This window comes from Tachypleus tridentatus, chromosome 1, assembly GCF_004210375.1.
Source record: "Tachypleus tridentatus isolate NWPU-2018 chromosome 1, ASM421037v1, whole genome shotgun sequence".
Taxonomy (NCBI): Eukaryota; Metazoa; Arthropoda; class Merostomata; order Xiphosura; family Limulidae; genus Tachypleus; species Tachypleus tridentatus.
This window is the reverse complement of record NC_134825.1, coordinates 36077206-36098946: the sequence shown is the minus strand read 5'-3', so window position 1 is coordinate 36098946 and position 21741 is coordinate 36077206. Positions and strand designations below refer to the sequence as shown.

The window sequence follows — 21741 nt, the reverse complement described above, 5'->3', positions numbered from 1 at the left end:
TTTGACAGCCATTTTGACGAGAGAAACAGAAACAAACGATCCATTTGTTTTACTCTTAAGTAAAAACGTTTTACTTTTCTTCACATTTGGGCTTCACGACCTATAATTATATGTATTTTCCACTTTTCTTTTATTAACACAATGTTGCAAACTTATAAAAAATTTATTGAAAGAATTTCAAATCAGTTTTGTAGGACATTAAGAGGTTTTTACTTTTTTTTTCCAAAATATTATCCTGCAGCACTCTTGCTTTATTATTGAACTGAATTTTTCAAGTGTGTATGTGTAATATTAAACTCTCTTATTTCGAATTAAGCTCCAAATTCATAAACTATTAAAAGTATCATAAAAAACGTGAAGCTAATTTCCATGCCATGCAAACTTACACGTACGTAAAACATTCTTCCAAAGCAAAAAAAAAAAAAAAATTATTCGCAACCCTATTCTACAACTTATGAATGCTATGGAGAACATGCCATGGGCGTTTCACTTCTATCTCTACGTTTTCAACCTTGTGATGCGAGATGGAAACGTATTTTTTGTACATATTTAAATTAAAAAGTGTTATGATTCCTCGCGATGTGAATTCGTAGATTATAATTACGAGCCTGTTTATCTTTGTTTTTATACATATATAACGTTTTAACAAACACAGATGCAATACTTCATTTTTTGTAAAATCTCTCGACGTTTCTAATACCAAAAACTACAGTATAAATGTTACCTGATACATGTATGTAAATAACTCACCGATTAGTAAGTTTGATGAACGTTGCTTTACTTAATAATGTTAGAAATATGTATTTGGTAGTTTCAAACTAAACGATCAATATCTCCATTTGTGAAAAAAAAACCACAATAAACAACAGCAATAAGGTTATTCTGGACCTTACAACCAAAAATCATATTTTCTATTCAACAAAACCCTATTTGAACAAATAGATAGCGTAGCGTTGGTTTCTCTCTTGAATCCAACATTAGCTAATACATTTCTAATAGTACGAATATTTACTCTAACACGCATATATATATATAAAACGGTAAAACTTTTTTCTTTTTTTTGCAAATTCATTCATATACCAGTACAAAACGTATCATAAATGAAGTTAAGACGAAGAAGGCTCGATCATTTCCTCGAATCCATCAAATAATTTAGTGTCAAACTACAAAGGATGGAATATCTATGATATACTACAAAGGCCATTACTTGGCAGTCTAAGAATGATGAACCTTTCTGATTCCAAAACGTGGACTTCTTATCAGGTTGAGGATGCGAGAACATTTATTCAACTCCCAACGAATACCTTTGTAACAAGATGATGATATCAGAATGTTATAGAATTACTACAAATAAAAGCTTTTGCTATAGAGAGCTAACATTGGAGAATTTACACTGATCTTATATGAATACGCCACGAAAGACGAAGCACGCGCGTTCTCTGTTATGCTTCTTCTTAAAATACAGAGAAAGAGAATAAATCGGCGCAAATCTCATAAAAGAGTGTTCACTACGAGATAAAAACTATTCACGTAAAACCTATAAACTGTACTCTACTTAAACTAAGAAGGGCAAAATGTTCCGTATAGAATCTTCATAAAGTGCTTCCAGAACAAGTTGAAACTATAGCTTTAATATTAAGCACGATCACAACTACCTATCTTACTAACAAGGTCTCCTCATCCTGGTACAGCGGTAAGTCTCGGATTTACAACTCAAAAATCAGGCGTTCGATTCCCCTCGGTGGACTCAGCAGACAGTACAATGTGGCTTTGCTATAAGAAAACATGCATACACCCTTTTGTGAACCCCATATTACTTAATAACAGCGGTTAACGCCCCGTGTAATTGTTCTTCACAAGCCACGAGTTGCGACTCAGATATTTACCAAAAACTTTCATTAAAATACCTTTAGAAGAAGGTATTTTATAGAAAATGTACCGAACATTCCATCAAATGTCTTGAGAGGGAATTAAAATAGACTGAATATTTAATATAGAATCTTCGAGAAATGTCTTCAGAACAAGTTTAGTACAATAGAATATTTAACATATTCGCAACAGGGTAAATATTGTAAAACGTATATTGATCTTCATAAGGATCCTTTGAAGAAAAATTAGAATCACGATGTTTTTCACAGTCCCCTTTATATTTATATAGTTTTTGAGACTCCGATAGTTTCATGGTTTACTCAATACTGAAATAGTTGAATAAAAAATCTCAACATAAGATGATAATATTTCATTTTCCTAATATAGCTTAATAAACGTTAGCTAAATAAAAGATTGATGCATGTTTTACTCAATATTGATATATATTACTCTCAAGCTATACGTTCTATAGTCCTCGTCAAGCTAAAGTGAATACAGATATAAATAATCGTTTAGTCTTCGGTTGTGTTGTTTGTTTTAGGCACACCACAGATATCGAAACCTGCTTTTTTTAGCCTTTGGATTTACCGCTGAGCCACTGAGGTAGCATCAATTAGTCAAAACAAATGAAACATAATAATCTCAGTCTCTTACAAGCTTCCGAACATGTATATATTTTTGCATTCAAACGAAAAAAATATATAATAACTGAAAGATTATTTTGCTAGAATTCCAAAATAACAGAAAACAAATAAAAAATAGAATACCAATTTTTGTTTTAGTAACATAATTTTACATTACTTTACGCCAATCTTATCACTGGTCACAAATCTGAGTTCTACCGGCCTAAGTTTGCAAAATTTCAACTTGTCAATTATGACCTACCCATAAGCATGGTCCGACATGGCCAGGTGGTTAAGATACTCGACTCGTATTCCGAGGGTCGAGGATTTGAATTCCCGTCACACCAAAAATGCTCGACCTTTCATCCGTGGGGGCGTTATTATGATACGTTCATCCCATTATTCGTTGGTAAAAGAATAGTCCAAGAGTTGACAGTGAGTGGTGATGACAGATATGAATAGCTTTTCTACCAATATATCATGCATACTGTACCTTTGCTAAACAGGTATGAAATTATCTCTCGGGGAGCAAAATTTTAGCTTTTGTTACACTCCCTATATTTGTAAACATCGGTTACTTACTTAACAGTATATAGAAGATTAGGGGTATATGTGTGTGTGTGTTTGTAATACTTTTTGCAATTACAGTTATAATAATTTGAATCACATGATTCATTAATGGCTTAATACGTCTTTCCACTTAGAATAGTATATAATAAGATTTATTGCATTTAAATTACAAATAGTTTCTGTAAACCGCTTCCAATGAAATCTTCACATATTACTACTAAAGTGTAATGATCCATAAACCTTCTATATCTTACACCACTATATAGAAGGTTGAAGGCATTACACTAAAACAATTTTTAATCTGCAAACCAAGAAGTTTCGCGCCAACAGCAGCCGATATAATATCACGGTAGAACGGAATGTATCATAACTACAATTCAGCAGTGTTTGACATTTCGTAGATTTTAGATAGTATATGTAACAACCCCTTTTTGACGTAAAATATTCATGCACTCTAAATAAAGATAAGTTCAGGTTGAAAAATTAGAATATCAAAGACAAGAATATCCTCGTACTTAATGGCATTGGAAACTAAAAGCTTATCGGTCCATTTGGGGTATAGGACTATCCCAAAGAGACCTATAACAAATAGTACTACAGACATATCAAGAAGCATCTTGTATAACAGGTAATCTACGAATACAAATTTCAATAACAAAAACTGTCCATGTGTCTAAAACAAAACACAAAAAGAGGACATTAGCTACTTCTAGAATAATAGTCAACTATTTGAAAGTGTTCGACTTTTATGTAGTTTCTAAATTGTTACATACTTTACATTTGATCCTACATACTGCTTTATATTCAAACACACCAGCAAAGTCGATGGATGCAGCGTCTATGAATTCTTGGGGTAGAAAACTATTAAAAGTAAAACTGTGAATCTGTCATCTTCGTACACTTGCTGGTGTGGCTTAAATATGACAACCTTGCGACGAAGCTTTTTGCAATGAAAACTACAGGCAGGGATATTTTAAAAAAACACGAATATTAGAGGGATTATAATATGACGCAGCATTGTGAATTGCTGCAATGCAGGAAGGACGCAAAACCGTTTTGGTAGAATGTACTCAATCTAAAACGTCTCCTAATGTTCTCTGTCATATACCTGTGATTATTCAAGTGATTAATACTGTAATTATTAGTATAGTACAGTGAAATTATCCATTTTTTAATACGTGTTTCTTTTCTGAACCCTTTGACTAGGTCATTTCGTTATTAAATCGTCGTGATATCTCTTATTTTGTAATAATGTTCGGCATTATTTTGCCTCATTGTAGCAATTATATAATATTATGAGACTTTTATGAGAATAACTTCATTAAGGGTCATTTAGTTAGTTTAAATTTGTACAGTTTAAGCTGACGAAAATCATACGACACAGTGACTGAAAACTTACGTTTAATAAAATGAAAACTAAAACACTATTTACCAACTGTGTATTTAACCACCTCAGTCTATTTCTTCAGAGCAGACTGAGGATAAACAATGGTGAAAACTGTACATAATCCCTGTAACGTTTCAATGCTAAGGGCTAAACATTATAGACCAGTTTTGGATAATGTCATCCTAGTAAAGCCGTTGTCCATTATCTTAAAAAATTCAACATTTGGGGAATTAAAAACATTTAAAAACATTCTAGATGTTATGCATTTTCCTATAAGAATAAATGAACCCAATCCCTGCCACCAGAATGTCCCCCATACTATTACGTCATCTCAGCTGGTGGCTTAAAGTCTCAGAACAACATAGCGTAGTCAAATAATTCGTGAAGATTAAAAAAAAAGTGTGAAAAACGGTTCATCAGATCACATGATATACTTCCAACAATTCAATATCAATAGTTTGTGTTTTAAGCATCATTTGACGTAGTAGTTTCATTGCACTTGACATAAGCGTATTTTAGAGTAGCTGTCAACTATCATAAAATGTTTGATATATTTATATCAAATATATATATATTTATAATTAAAGATAGTGGAATTATGATCACTGTTAAAATAATCGATCAGTTGTGACACAATTCGATGTGTTAAGCACAGCAGTATGTGTGAAAAGTTAAAACGCTAATGAAGATAGCCCTTTGTGTCACTTTGTGCTTGAATTCAAACAAACCTCCTGTCAGATTTCTGAGCCAACAACATACTCCGGATGCGTATAATTTGTTTTTGAAACATAAAATCGATACAAATTAATGAAAAGGTAAACCCAGGATAAATCAACTATATGCGAACGTTGAGTACTGGCTAATGGTAAACGCTGTTAGAACAACGAGACTAACCTACAATATTGAGTGATAGGATACATTTACTTTTTAATGTTTCGGACGAGTACCATTTACTTTGGTTTGTTATCAGTGGTTGAAATTGTAAATGTTTTTAGTCAAAGATTTATTCGATGTTAGGCTCTAATAAAAGTAATAAATAATTAAAGAGTCTGTAAATATATTTGATAACAACACTTAGATCAGATGGGCACTAATTACAACGTCTCTTGAAAGAGTGCTGCACATTGTCTGTTTGATTACAACGTCTCTTGAAAGAGTGCTGCACATCGTCTGTTTGATTACAACGTCTTTTGAAAGAGTGCTGCACATTGTCTGTTTGATTACAACGTCTCTTGAAAGAGTGCTGCACATTGTCTGTTTGATTACAACGTCTCTTGAAAGAGTGCTGCACATTGTCTGTTTGATTACAACGTCTCTTGAAAGAGTGCTGCACATCGTCTGTTTGAATAACAGATTACTAAATCTCCATATTTATGACTCAAGCATTCGCCTGAAATATCACAGTTATAATGTCTTTTATATTTTTTATAACTACGTAGTAGAGGTCCAAATAAAGTGGTCAGTTGTTGTGTTTAAATACTGACACCATCAACTTAATCGTAGATATTTTCATTGTGATTTTTTATGAGCAAGATTCATTAAACTATTTATAGCCTTCCCAAAAAAATACTCGTGCTTTACAACTCATGGTTATAGACTCTTACATGAAAACTAACGATTTTCTTTAACTGAACTTCTTTTTAGAATATTATCAACAACGATTTATTAGAAAAAGCTCTAAAGCCATGTAAATCAAAATCAACATTTAATAGTATTGTCTTCACAAAGCACACTGTTGTGTCTATCTCGGGGGATCGAACCTTCAACATTAGCGTTATAGGTCTGTAACCTGACCGCTATCTTACAGTGAAACGTTTTATTTAAGACTTATAGGAATTTCACGCTTATTTCTTTGAACACGAATGGTTTGCATAAAACATTTTACGATACAAAATTACCTTTATTTTAATGAATTCATCCAATATTTTTTATTTTCGGTATTTACCTACCTTTAAACATTTATTTTTATAATCCATCATTTACTTTGATAACGTAATTATTTATTTTTAACATAACGAGTGCGACGCCTTTATCTTGTTTGGTTAAAATAACTTTCTCTCTGATATCAATAAGAGCTTTGTAAAGTAAAACAGAAGAACTGCGTAATTTACTTAGATTTTGTTTTGAATTTCGCGCAAAGCTACACGAGGGCTATCTGCGCTAGCCGTCTCTAATTTAGTAGTGTAAGACTAAAGGGAAGGCAACTAGTCATCACCACCCACCGCCAACTCTTGGGCCACTTTTTTACCAAGGAATAGTGGAATTAATCGTACATTATAAAGCCTGCACGGCTGAGCATGTTTGGTGTGACAGGGATTCTAACCTGTGACCCTCGGATCACGAGTCGAGTGCCTTAACCAACTGACCATGCCAAGCCTAATTTACTTTGAAAATTATGTAAATGTGAAATCATTTTGAAGTCAACTACTAATATGAGTTTCAATCACTTTGCTTGTATATTTACATTAATTTGATTAACAAAGTTCCTTCCCAGTGACACAGTGGTATGGCTGCACACTTAAACTACGAGAAACCTGGTTTCGATACCCATGATAGACAGGGCACAGATAACCGTTTGTATAACTTTGTGCTTCATAAACAACATCAACCATGTTTTTTAAACTGAATCCTCTGCTGTATATAATATTAATCAAGTAATTATTGTAAGTAAGGAAAAGGTGTGTTTCCAATTTTGAAAAATTTCACCAATAACATTTTTTTTCTCATATTTATCATGAATGCTAAATATAAAAAAAAATCACATGGTGTTTCACTTTGATATAATACAAACATCGTCTTCAAAGTTTATACAAAAGTAAGTATAAATAAACATATATACTTAAACTTCCAAAAAAATATATCGAATTTGACTTGTTGTTCGTCATTTTTTCTGTATCTAACAGTTTTATCTCTGTATCAGGTATACCGTGCCTAACAGCGGCGTATTGTTAATGAATCAGATTCGAGAGCCTGATGTCTTTAGTTCGAAACTTGGTGTAACCAAAAACGCTTTGTTACAGTAATTTAACTTCCATTGTTTGGTTAAAAGTAAGCGGTGGGTGTGTCAACTGATCTTCTTCCCTCTGAAACACCTCCATCCTGGATGTTAAGCTCATTGTATGAAATAGGTGTTGCTCAGGTAAACAAGTTATCATCATGTTTAATCATGCATTTCGAATTAGAAGTATTTTTGGATTAACTGAGTCATCAACTATGAAGATGGCACAGCACTTGATTTTTATCTTGTTATGTATTAATATGTTTCTGTAAAAAAGTTGCCCTAAGGACTTCTTATATTAGTAAAATTATACTGATATACTCAAATATCAGTCATCACACACAAATGTTATTAAATTGAGGGCTAGAGTAAAAAAACTGGTTTGATTTGATTTTTGTACAAAGCTACACGAGAGCTATCTGCGCTAGCTGTCCCTCATTTAGCAGTAAAGACTACAGGGAAGGCATCTAGTGATCACAATCCACTGTCAACTCTTACGCTACTTTTGACCAACAAATAGTAGGATTGACCGTAACATTATAACGCTCCAATGACTGACAGGACGAGCATGTTTGATGGGACAGGGAATCAAACTCGCGACCCTCAGGTTGCGAGTCAAGTGTCCTAACCAACTGACCATACCAAGTAAAAGGAAGCATTATCCTTTGCTTCGAAATAACAATATCATATCGTTTTAGTATAACTGGAGAGAAGAATTGGAGTTTAAACGTTTTTTCAATGTGTTTCGTTTCCAGTTTTACGTATCTAAAAAAACTTAAAGAAATAAACTTTAATGGTATCTCTTTTGTTATTTAAAACTGCAACGATTGCTTACAATTGAGCATAATTTACTATAATATCAGTGAAACATAGATATTCTTTAAAATTTAAGAGATCGTGGAAAAAAAAAACAAAGTCATTGTCGTGCCTGACATATCTGATGGCTTATAGCACAACCGGGTTTCGAAACCCTTGGTGGGTAGGGCACAAGTAACCCATTGTGTAGGTTTTGTTTAACCAAAAACAAAATCTCATTAGGGAGATTATATATTATCTCGCTATTAGTTTGATTTTCCGAAATCATGTTTTGAATTCTGATTTAATGTTAATTAATGTACACACTATCGGATAATCAATCTCCAGTATGCTCTGTGGTATTGCGGTAGCGCCATCATGTGCTTATACGGAAAATTTCCAATGGCTTTTGGAAATTCGTCAAATTTTTATTAATATTTCTACAGACTGTCTTAAAATGATTATATGCCTTTTTAATTTTTTCTTACGTTAAATAAGTCAACTCTAGTCGTGTGCAGAAAGTTCAAAAACAAGTTATTCTAATAAATTAATTAAAATTTATTTATTGTGTTGAAACTACCTTTTAAGCTACTATCGCGCAGCCGTGATATTACATGCATGCTCTGATATACCTTCATCAGTCTAATAAACTTCTAGTACAGTCACTATATCAGAAGCTCAGGATTTCTTTCCCTAACATGCAAAATAAACAAGCTTGTTAATATTCAGGACATCGAATATAATATTTCAATTTTGATGTAAGTCAGTACCAGATAAGAATTAGACCAATTTGTTTTACAATAGATAATTTATTCTGAAGAATAATAACATCGCAGAATAAAACAACAACTAATGCACCTACAGATTGCAGCGTATAAAATAATTGAAAGTAAATCATAAATTTAAATATAATTCTGGGTAACACCAAAGTGTATGGATCCTTCTGTAACGACGACCCCCCAGTAGCATAGCGGCATGTCTGGGGACTTTTATAAATAAAACCCGGGTTTTTATACCATTGGTGGGCAGAGCACAGATAGCCCGTTGTGTAGCGTTTTGCTTAATTCTAAACAAACAAATCAGTAACGAATAATTACCTAGTAGAAGTTCTGTAGTTCATTACTTTCAGTTTAGTTTACCCAGCTGTTGATTGTATACTGTTATCACTTTTTCATCTCCTATAACACACACGCACACTCGTTTATATTTAATCTACTTGCACAGACTATACTTTGATACGTTAGAAGATTGCTTGAGTTCTATAAATGAATAAACATAGTTATGTAAAGATTAGTCTTGTAAACCTGTGATCATGGGAAAAGGTAGTCCAAGCCTATATTAAGTAGAGGCCCTAATAAAATGACTAATTTCAGTGTAAGTTATTAATATTAATATACTACACATTGTTAATACTAATGGAACCAATCGTCAAAGCATTTGTAATTTTATTCATCTGAAATGGTAACGTAAGTTGTAAATTTGTTAATAGTATAAACGTAAGTATGGGACATTGGAAAATTAGTCACATTAAAACATAGATATATCACATTAGAAAAGTAGCTACATCCAAAGGAAAAAAATTGGGTATAAAATTATGAAGACTACTTATTTTCAGTAGGTAACTTCACTTACATATTTATCTGCTCAAATTAAATATTAATCCTTCAAAGAATGTTGCAAGAACGAGTGAGATTATCTTCAAAAGTGAATGTAATTTAAAGAAATTTCGATTCGCACCTATTCCCTTATCATGTTCTATGCATTTAAGAGTAAACTTGTGAAATTAAAATCCAATATAGTACATAAATTAGTTTATTTGCCATTGTTTGATCAATATTATTTTTACATCACCAACAGGTGGCTAGAAAGTCAGGATGGAAAATATAACAGATTGCTTCTAAAGTCAAGTGTTCCAGTACATGCTTTACACGTGTCCTGTTATCTACAGTCAAGTGTTCTACTACATTATTTAAATGTGTCCTGTTATCTAAAGTCGAGTGATTTAAATGTGTGCTGTCACATTTTGATCGAACATATTTAAGAACTTGATTAAGCAAGGAGAAACACAGTATTTATATAGCAGAAAACTTGTTAACCAAAAGCTGAAAACAGAGTTTAATCAGACCATTTCAACTGTGCATTTGATAAATGTTACTTAACAAGCTAGATTAACGTGCACATATAAATAAGTTGTGCTTTTGTAACACAAACATATACAAGTTGTTGTAAATCTGCACGAATCAAGACATAGAAACTTCTACATCCGATACACTTAAGTACTAAATAATTAGAAACATTATCAGCCGTTTCCTACACAAGCGTAAAACTGAGATGAACTAAGAAAATGAACTGATGATAAATTACACTACCTGCGTTCGTGATCTTGGCCATTAGCATTGTAATGGGAAGTTGATGCCCCAGTGTTTTTCATTTATGAATACTAATACCCATATGAACAATGCGTCTCATTCATGTTACTGGGTCAACCAGTAAAAGGCCTAATTCGTAATAAAATGGTCGACACGCAAGGCACAATTTAAATGTAATTGGAGAGGTTGTTCATAAAATGGAACTTTGTTCACAACACAAATAAAATGCAAACTTTTTAAGCTTACAGATCCATTACAATTTTCCGCAAGGTATCAATAGTGTAAGATGAAAATGATATGACAAATGAATGATTAGAGAACTACAGCCTTTCACATTTCATCAACACAAACAATTGTTTATAGCAACTGACCTAAGACTTTAAAAAAAAAAATTATTAACGTTTCTCAACCTAAATCTAAAAGCATGTGATAGAATGTAACGTTACGCTTTTAAGCCCTGTCTGTTCGTTTAAAAATGTCTTTAATCATGAAACTTATTTTGTAAGCACGATCATCTATTAAGCAAAACGACGAGGGTAAAGTAAACATCAGTGTATACAGCGCCATCTTAAAACAACTTTTGAAAGCTTTACGATTTTATAATCCAGAAAAGTATGATTTTGAAAGCAGGGTAGAAAATAAATAAATAAACATCAATAAACAAAAATGAACTTTCAGATACGAAGACAGTTAGACATACAAAGTTATGAAAAATGATAAACAAAAGCGTGTAAGGAGAGAAATTGAAACAGATATTGAAAAATCAAACAAGACAGTGGGTTAAATGAAAACAAAACTAATTTTATTACATTTTAAAAGCATAAACATGATAAACAACTGAAGAAGCCATAAGAATCAATGATCAACTCAAAAAAAATCATTATAGAAAGCACTAAAGCACGTTATATTTCAAGCTAAATGTGGTTCATTCATCATATCTGAAAACAATTAAAACACCTACTTTGATGACTAAAACAGCTTGTGTAGCAATCTTGAAACTCATGTCCCATCAAGAATTTTTACGTGAACGAAAATTAAGTACATCAGATAAATGGCATAAAAATCCACATGATAAATGAGGCTATTACTTTAAATGATATCATAATTCCACTGCCTTTTCACGGGTATCGTCATAATTATTATTATTACGTCTTTATCTAAGCCAGGTGCAACCATTTACACGATAAATGGGTCACTACAACTATCTTGACGTTTATTTTTCAATAACAAGAATACTTGCGAAACGTCAATAGCGTTTGCAACTTTTAATTGCAAAATAAGATAAAAATGAGTGATTAGGGAATAAATATTTTTGTGCTTCATTATTTAGCTCTTATAAATGCACTGAATATCCCTCATACTTTAAAAGTTGAAAAATCTAACACGAATTTTAAATCAAAAATAAATAAGTCGAAAAATATATAAACTCATATCAGGCTAACGGTTAAGAAACAAAGACTTAGGTTCAGGTAGACGTATTTAAAGTCACATTAACCACACGTAAACGTACGTTATGTCAATTCCCAAATATATGAAGGGTTCAGGATTTTTACTTCTTTATACCATTACTCTTTGTTTGTCTTTTCACTTTGATTTTTTATATAAATTTACAAGATCTATTTCTGTTACATTTGAATATAAATCCTACAAATTTCTCTGTATAATAAATTTTTTGTATATGTTAATTGATTTTCATTATCATAAATAATATACATAAATGTGATACTTGATTTTTAAAATATCAAATTCAGCCAGTTTTAGATTTTTGTGTGATACCATAGTATAAAATATTCTGTACGTTGGCAGTTATGGAAATGTTGAACAATTGGAAGTAACACAATAACCTTAATTTTAATTAACATATTTCTAATTAATAGATAAATCATAAGGTAAGTATATCTTTATATTAAGGAATTATACAATTATGGAGCTTTTAACAGTCTAACGTTTACTTCAAAATAACCTGCAGATAAAATGTTAAATATTTCTTGTTAAGGAACATCATGATTTACTTCATTTATGAAATAAATCTTGCAGAGTTTATCTTTTATTTTATTATAGATATTCATACGTATTCGATTTTTTATTTGTTCTTTTAATATTCCTTAACAATTTCTATTAAAAAAATCTATCTACGTTCCAGAAATGTAGTTCAAAATATTATAGAATTAAAAATTAACACATAAAACTGAAAAAAATTAACTGTATTTATAATTAATTTTTTAAACTAATTTATATAAAAAAGGGATATTCTCTTCTGGACATTTTAGATTAAAGTCCCTAAAAGGAACTTCGTGTGTTTTTTTTAATTCATATCGAAATACTGCCATGCGATTAAACTTTTTCGCTCATTTTAATATGAAGTGGCACAATAATCTACTGGTATTGCACCCTCCGAGGGGATCAAATTCTGAACATAGCATTATAATTAAATGTTGGTATGATGTAAATATTTGCATTTGCAGGATTAACTCTAATTGTAAAAACGTGTTGTTTCAAACAATCTTTAAATAATGTTTCCTTTTATTTCTGTTAATAACACAGTTGCAAGAATGTACAATAAAATATGCTATAAAAATAGCTTACAGAGATTAAAATTAACAGAAAATTCACACTTCTATATCCTTAATCTATTGGTCAATTAACATTTTGGGTTAGAAAATTTTAATTAAATTTAATGTGTTTGTTTTAACTAAATGTATTCTATTTTAATAACATCCTTTTTATACCTGTAAATGTAAATGTTTCTCACGAAACTTATTTTTCGTCACATAGAATGACAAAGCTGATTATTATCATGTAAAAAAAAAATCTTTGTTCTAAATTTTTTGGCCTAAATTTTATAAAATACACAAGTATTGCATCCTCGTAGTTCTTGAATAGATTCATTTAGTTATTTCGTTTTTCGAAGCAAATCGTATTGTTAAATGAAGATAATTATTCTAAATTTGTATATGTATTTATTAATTCACTCATTTTCATTGTTGTTGCTTCCTTTTGTTATAACATCTAGATTATTATCCTTTCGACTGTGAAGCCTTATTTAACATTGGACGAACACAACCATTTTTTTCAAATGTCCAGTAAATTAAAATTCCTTCTAAAGAATGACAAGGCTCGTATTGTTTTCTCTTTTTGAAATTTCTGCAAAACGTACAAGCTCATATTTAAGAAGCTATTTTTTTACTAAAATTTATGAAATGACACCTAGTTTTAAAATTAAATCTAGTTATTTTTCTCTTTGCAATAAGAAATAAGGATTAAGGTTGGTAGATTATTCAGTTTTCTATGAAAAACAATGATTGTTTACAAAATATATTAAATTAAGTCCGAAGTGATTAAATTTGATGGATTTGGTGAAAGAATCTTTGTAAAGACCAATTTTTGTATTCTGCTGGTTCTGCACATGTGCAGTTTTTCGCATTCACGTTTTCTTTTTTCTCCTGTAACCAGAGGATTCTTTCGTCGCACGTAATTTTCAACGCTGAAATAATAAGAAATATTAGTTATTTTAATTGTAAAAAATTACTTTAGTGATGTTATTAATTCTATTTTTGGCAAAATAAGTTGGAACACTTTAAGAAGTTACTGACTGTTTAAATAACTTACACTAAGTTGCATGGTAGCGACGAATAAACATAAAACTTAATGGTTGCTGTTTAGACACAAATGTCAGATGTGTTGCATTCTATATGTTGATGCTTTTTAGTGGGAATAACAAAACTTACACAATAACTCTTACCTCAGAGAAATAGGGTTAAATAAAAAATAAGCTAATTTTCCTGTGTAACGAACATGTTATTACTTCAATATTTAAAAATATTGTTGTATTATAAATAAATCGTTCCTATCGCAAAACCTCCGCTGCTGGCTTTTTATGTTTGTTAGTTTTTAATTTCGCGCAAAGCTACTCGAGGGCTATCTGCGCTAGCTGTCCCTAATTTAGCAGTGTAAGACTAGAAGTAAAATAATTAGTCATCACCACCCATCGTCAACTCTTGGGCTACTCTTTTATCAACGAATAGTGGGATTGACAGTAATTTTATAATGCCCCACAGCTAAAAGAGCGAGCTTATTCGGTGTGATAAGGATTCAAATTCGCGACCCTCAGATTACAAATCGAGCGCAATAACCACCTGTCCATGCCGGGTCAGGCTTTTTATGTGCTTATTTATGTTTAGCTCACTAAAGCCAATTTTGCAAAACATTTATCTTCCGTGTGCTGCTAAACATTCTCAGTAAAATAACTTATGAACTACTTAAACTTTAGTTATGCAAAAGCCTTGCGTTGTTTTAACAAAACTCGGTTATTTACGACATAAACCAGAAATATACTTTGAGTTCATCCAGTATATCCTTCTGAACAGACGCCATTGCGTAGTTTATAAACAACTAGAACTTTGTGTTACTTTAACACAATTTACGAGACCCCATCCAGATGAACTTTGTCTATTTAACTCTCCCTAACAACACCTTGTAATTTAGCCCCCATAAACTTTTCCATTGTAGTGTTGTTTTAATACCACTTCTATTTTTAATATTTAGCACTCCAAATCTACGTATAGTTTATGTAGATTATTCTGCCAAACAATACCGTTTACTGTAGCCCACATAAACTGTTCCAGTTATTTACAGTTGTTATTTTAATAGTACTTACATTTTTCACAGTTACTACTACAAATCTATACATAGTTTATCTGATTTATTCTACCGTACAATACCTTGCATAGTAACCACTGAACTATTCCAGCTGTACGGTTTTAACACCACTTGTATTTTTATTCAGTAACTAGAACCACAAGTACAACGATGATACACAGGAATGATTATTGTTGTTTCTATCTGCGCTAGCTTTGAAATGTCCTCAATTCTTGTTTGATTTATTAGTAGATCTCGTTGCCGAGAGCACGTTCTCGGCAACGAGAAGCGCACCATGAACCCTCGAATTTACAGTCCTGAAACAATAACATAACAGAACACGTCCTGCCTATTTCTATTTTGGACTTTTATAAAGTGCTTAGAGTAACTCTTTTCTAACTAAAGAGTTATTCTATTTTTATATATTTTTCATTAAACTACATGCCTAATATTATGAATTCACCTAACTATACAAAAAACAATTTTTATTAGTGTAATTTAATAAATAATAATTGAAAATAGAGACGAGGCTGGTGGCAAATAAGCAAAATATCATCATCACCTTCAACGCGGAGATGCATTTTATCCATGATGTGCATGAATACATCCTGGTCTAGACGATGAAGGTTTGTTCTGCTTAGGTCGACATGCATGAGAATTGGCATTTCCACGAACAGTTCATGAGGGACAGATGACAATGGGTTGTCACTATAAAGTAGAAAGTTCATTCTGTATTTTATTGTGGATGCAAATTGCGAACAAACGTACTAGCCACAGATGAACGAAGAGATTAAACATAATGCGAGGAACTGAAACTGAGAAACACACGTGAATCTCAAAGACATCAGTTTCTTATAATAAAGAGGAAGAAACTTCCTTCGAGACTAATTATACGTTAGAACTATATCGTGGAAAAATGAACAAATAAAAAACACAAACTTGATGCTTTAATTGAATAGACAGAACTGGTGTAAATAAAAGCACTCGTAATAAGAATTATTATATCTCAAATACTATTTGTTCTAGAGGAGTGAAAGTTCACAAGATAAACATAAAGGACCATCATTTCTTATTTTACAAGTTTCGATATTCTATGTGGTATTTTAAAATTTGTTGTTGAATGTGCTCAATGTGTTTCAGTCTTTTTTTTGACAAGCAAATAAAATTTATTCTTAATGAGATTACTGCAAAAATAATCTGTCCTGGGCAGTGGTCATTTGATTATTGTAGTATTCCACACCCCAATATGTTTATTGAAATCGACAATCTTGTATTATAGGAAGAAAGAAAAAGAAGGAAACAAAATCATTGCTGTTTCATGAGAAATGTAGTTTACATATGCATTACAACATGGTTTTATAATGCTCTGTACCATGAACAAACTTGCTCGAATAAAATATTTATAAATGCACCTAGGATTAAGCTTTCTCCCCTTAACACAATACTTTTAAGGTTTGTTTTAAATACGGAGTTATGTTTAAAACATTTCATAAAATACAACACTGAGCAGTGTCATTAAGAAAAATATCAGTCATTTTTAGGTCTTTTTCTCTTTTATTCTTAGTCGATTCCATAAAAACATTTTGATAACTATCATTTACATTTATAATACTTTCTTTCAAGAAGCGTTTTGGTTTTGGGTTTTTTTTTTAAATATTTTTACATGAACTTCCATAAAAACTTAAAAGTGTTTATGATAACGCTTGTGATAGAGACAAGTCATTGTTCTATAAGATATAATATACCGTAGTTGAAACAGAAGTGATTTTTAATATCTTGGATAAAAAAATATTTTATTATTATTTAACTATGAGATATTAAAATAACAAAACGCTGGTTATTGTAACGAATTTATCGTTGCACATTTATTTGTTTTGTGTATTATTTGTTTTTGCCTGTGACATATATTCTTAACTGTGTGTTGTGCAAGTTCCGCCTATCCTCGAAAATTATGGAATGTTCTTAAGTGTAAAAATCAACAATACTCGTTTGATGAAAGCGCTCGAGAACAGTGTCGAAATTTCTACAATTTCTCGTGATTCCTATAAAATGCGGCTAGCCAAGGACGGAGAGAATATTATTAGACAACTACAATCAATGTGTTAAAGACCTAGGAAGCCATAATTGTTATTAACATCGGTTAATCAGAAAACTACAGAATTTGTCCAGTGACGTTATAGATTTCGAACATTACAAACAATTCAACTTCAGGTAATTACTTCAGATGATAGTATTTCTACGAGAACATTAAACATCTTTTGTGGAAGGAGTCAGCTTGTAGTTGGTGTGAGACCGGCAAAGAAAAAGACAGCGTGAGCTCAGGCAAGGCGTAACAGTATCAACTCAGAACTAATTTACTCGTCGTGGAACTGGATTATCGATAAACTGTCCAGTTCTAGACCGAATATAAGACTCGGTATAGTTTGTAAAACTCTTGTATATAAACCATCATTTGTAATAACTATTAGTAATAACTGTTATTATAAATCGTATTGTTTATATGTTTGTACATTAAAACTATTTTTCTTAACAAAAGAAACCGTGTTTATCGGTCTTATTGGTAAATAACATAAATTTAATACATATTAACATTTACTTAACTACAAATTCGAAACTCAAATTTCTAGTTATTTCAGATAGTAATACGTAATCTAAATAACGTAATAAATCGGATACTCATCCACAATAAATTATAATACGTAACATTATTAAATACACAAAATTATTTCGTTGAAGGCCAGGATTCAATCAGGTGTTTTGTTTATGGAAGTCTGCTGCGTTACCCACTAGAGCATAAACAACTAAACGTTACCTTATTTATCAGTATAGAAGAAGACACCAGTCGCATGTATTAAAAGTATTATATTTTCCCACACTTATATTTTTTCAGTCTTTCATTCTGGTGCTGAATAAATTCGTAAGTTCTTCTTCCTTACTCTTGTAACCAAATAAACATAATGCATAATTTATTTATTTATTTGGCATGACCAGATAGTTAGGGCGCTTGACTCGTAATATCAGAGTCGCGGTTTTGAATTCCTGTCCCATAAAACACATTCTCCTTTATCAGCTGTTAAGGCATTATAAGTGACGGTCGATCTGACTCTTCATTGGCTAAAGAGTAGCCCAAGAGTTGGTGGTGAGTGGTAATGACTAGCTGCCTTCCTTTATGTTAAAATATAGTGAACATTAAATTTACAACCTACTATTTTTGATTTTTTATAGAAAATATATGATTAAGTAGAGTTTGAACAATTTATTTTCAGTATTAAATATGATATTTATATCTTAATAATGAATGTATAACACTAAATAAATGGCTTGTTCTACTTTTGGTTTTCGTAAAAGTATTTTTCTGCCACCTCTGGAGGTGAATTCCTGTATGTTGTGAAGGGACCTCCCAGAAAAATTCTGTATTTCAGTTTACCTCCTCTAGAATCTGAACGTCTATTTACATGTTTTCCATACGTGACGACCCGCGAATGGGGGCGAGGATCCTATCGGTTGAAGGGTCGAATCAAAACACACAACTTTGGCCTTGAATTTCTGTAGATTGGTGGTCTTAGAGTGACCCCCGCCATGTCAATTAGCTGGTTCTGTTAGGCTACAATCTAATAACAGTTCGACGTTCTGAACAGTTGTTATGACATTGTGTCTAATGCTGGTGTTTAATTATGGTGCTCTCGCAACCCTGGCGTTGTTGCAATGTCATTGCTTAGCATTGTAATGCGTCGCCTAGTAGAACTCCATAATAAGTGGAATTATTCAGCATTGAATATTCCTCCTTTCTTATAGATTCTTCAATTACAAATAGATATAAAATGATAAAAAATAGCTCATTGGTAAAGGCCACGTCTTGAGGGCTCTGAACAGCACTTGTACTTTATTTTATCATACTGCATTCTTTGTCAAACAAACGTTTAGAGCAAATGTCTCCCTTTTTTATTCAGAAGTGATTAAAGGGGTTTGCTGGCTCTCCTCAGTCAGTCAGAAAGCTACATTCTGGGGACGTTTTGGTGAAAATATTAACCACACAACATCGTGATCTCGTAATCTGAGGGTCACGGGTTCGAATTCCCAACACATCAAACATGTTTGCCCTTTCAACCACGGAGCGTTCTTATATTACGGTCAAGCCCACTATTTGTTGGTAAAAGAGTAACCCAAGAGTTGGCTGTAGATGGTGGTGACTAGCTTTCTTCCCTCTAGTCATACACTGATAAATTAGGGACGGCTAGTGCAGATAGTCCTCGTGTAGCTTTGAGCTTTGAGCAAAATTAAAAACAAACAAATAAACATCTTAATTTAAAAGTAAATATTACAAGAATATACTGAAATATCGATTTTTTAGTCACGTGATATGTTGAATGCAGCACTGGTTCAAATTAGGTGATGTCAAAATAATAAAGCTGTGATTTTATACCAATTATGATTTCAAATTACCAATATTTAAAAGGTAGAATATAAAATAAGAACATCATATCTTTTCTCTTTGTTGAAATATGCCTTATGCACTGAATAAAACACTGTACCCCAGTTCTGTTCCTTTTTTTCCATTTTTGGAAACTGTTCCTTATATACACTTACTTCAAAAACAAACAGTTAATCCAGTAGCTATTGAACAGCTTCAGATCTCTGATCTTGTGGCTAGAGGGTCTCTGTCCTTCTTTGAAAAGCTTCATCTGTCCACTGACTTCCTGGACCAGGACTATCTTGGCCAGATAGAAAGGATTATAAGGAGGCTCTCAAGGTTTTCAATAGCCTTACTGTCACAAGTGATCATACACAGAGTGGAGTTGCTCTCATTAAAGAGTACAATTGTCTCCTAACAAGGGATGAACGGGAAACCCAGTATCTGCTTCGAGTTGTGATAAAACATCGCAGGAGGTTTCTCGATTCCAGGAAATCAACGTTTATCGGGCAACAATGAGTGGCTAGCAATCATGATACCCCCGCTTTTCAGGAAGGGAGACCCGAGTGCTTGCATTTTTAGGCCATCAGAAGTTCTCTTGCTTGTTATTAAGAAAGTATCCTGAATCGCGATATTCAAAACTTTAAAATCACTATGCAACTCCTAAAACTTCATGTATTCAAAAAATATTTCAAATGCAGAAGTTTTACGTCAATACAAAAATTTGTTCACTGTTTTATGCTGTAATAAAAATAAGTTTAAGAACTTATTTGGAAATAGTAATAATCTATATACATATATAATGTATGTTAATTGAAATATTACTGTATTTTACCAAATACTAGTAAGGCATAGCCAGAACAGGTCACTTTCTAAACGCTAAAGGTCAGTCTTATATTATATGATACGGTAGCATGAGTGCATGTGCGATGTATCAGTTCAGTAATGTTGGCCATGTACGACTGGAAAGTTAATATAAATATACATATGTATAATATTTTGAGACTTGAACTATTTAAACTAAACATTTGTGTTTTCCTTTTATAATCTATAATCATTCTAGAACGAAAAACGTAATTTTATATTTATTTTCTAATTCTTCACGGTGGTTACGAAGTCGGTAAATTTGACAGACCCCATATAGTTAGGATGGAGAAAATAACATACTAAAATACAAAGTTTTACTCAAAACAAACATTTGAAATGTATTTAAGAGGTTTTAGAGGTTACACAAATAATATTTTAGATTATGAAGATAAAGGATAGTTTTTAACATGAACATCATTTCACACTTGAACTAATAACGTGACAGACTCGATATTTTCAGAAACAGGTCTTTAGTAAAAATATTTCATCAAAAAGTCTAACTTTCTGTGTACGAGAAACTTACAATCCTTACTAAAACTCTACCAAATTTTATGTGTGTTTATTTTTTTATAGCAGAACCATATCAGCTTATCTGCTGTGTCCACCAAGGGTAATCACATCGCTAATTTTAGCGTTGTAAATTCGAAAATTTATGGCTGTCCCAGTTATAAACCCAAATTTTATAAAGGTACACAAACTGCATCAAAAGTTACAGCATAAATAGGTAACACGTGTATATTTCACCGAGGGTTAAATTTAATTAAGCTGAATGAAATAAATCTATGATAATAAAAGAGAACATTAAGAACTGTTATGAGATTTGTCTTTATATATATAATTACAATATAATTACAACAATATCTAATATTTACTTCTTATTTTGATTACTTGTTTGATCATAACGAAACACCCAAAAGCTACAACAATTTTACTGTTGACAAGACTGAAAAAAAATTCAAGGAAATAGTCGCTGGGATAATAAAAACACATCAACTATTAGAAACAGGCAATAGTAATTTTAATGAGATGAAAGGTATAATTATATAACTGCTGCAATCAATATATTTATATATATGTGTAAAGTAAACTGTGCGGAATCTGATAATATGAACGACAGGTCAAAAAGTTTAAATGTCATATACAATTAAAATTTGCTAATACTGCTAAATCAAATCAACAATCTGAAATTTAAATTATAAGGGAGGTAGAAGTAA

General features: G+C 31.7%; 1 protein-coding gene across 1 annotated transcript; it reads right to left on the bottom strand.

Annotated features, from left to right (window-relative positions):
* Positions 1-11415: 11415 nt before the first annotated feature.
* LOC143246616 (leucine-rich repeat-containing protein 52-like) lies at positions 11416-15951 on the bottom strand. Its single transcript, XM_076493687.1, has 2 exons — positions 15812-15951; positions 11416-14095 (listed from the first exon to the last, which is right to left on the bottom strand). The coding sequence occupies exons 1-2, from the start codon at positions 15912-15914 to the stop codon at positions 13950-13952; spliced, it is 249 nt and encodes an 82-aa protein (XP_076349802.1). The 5' UTR covers positions 15915-15951; the 3' UTR covers positions 11416-13949.
* Between the last annotated feature and the right edge of the window lie 5790 nt (positions 15952-21741).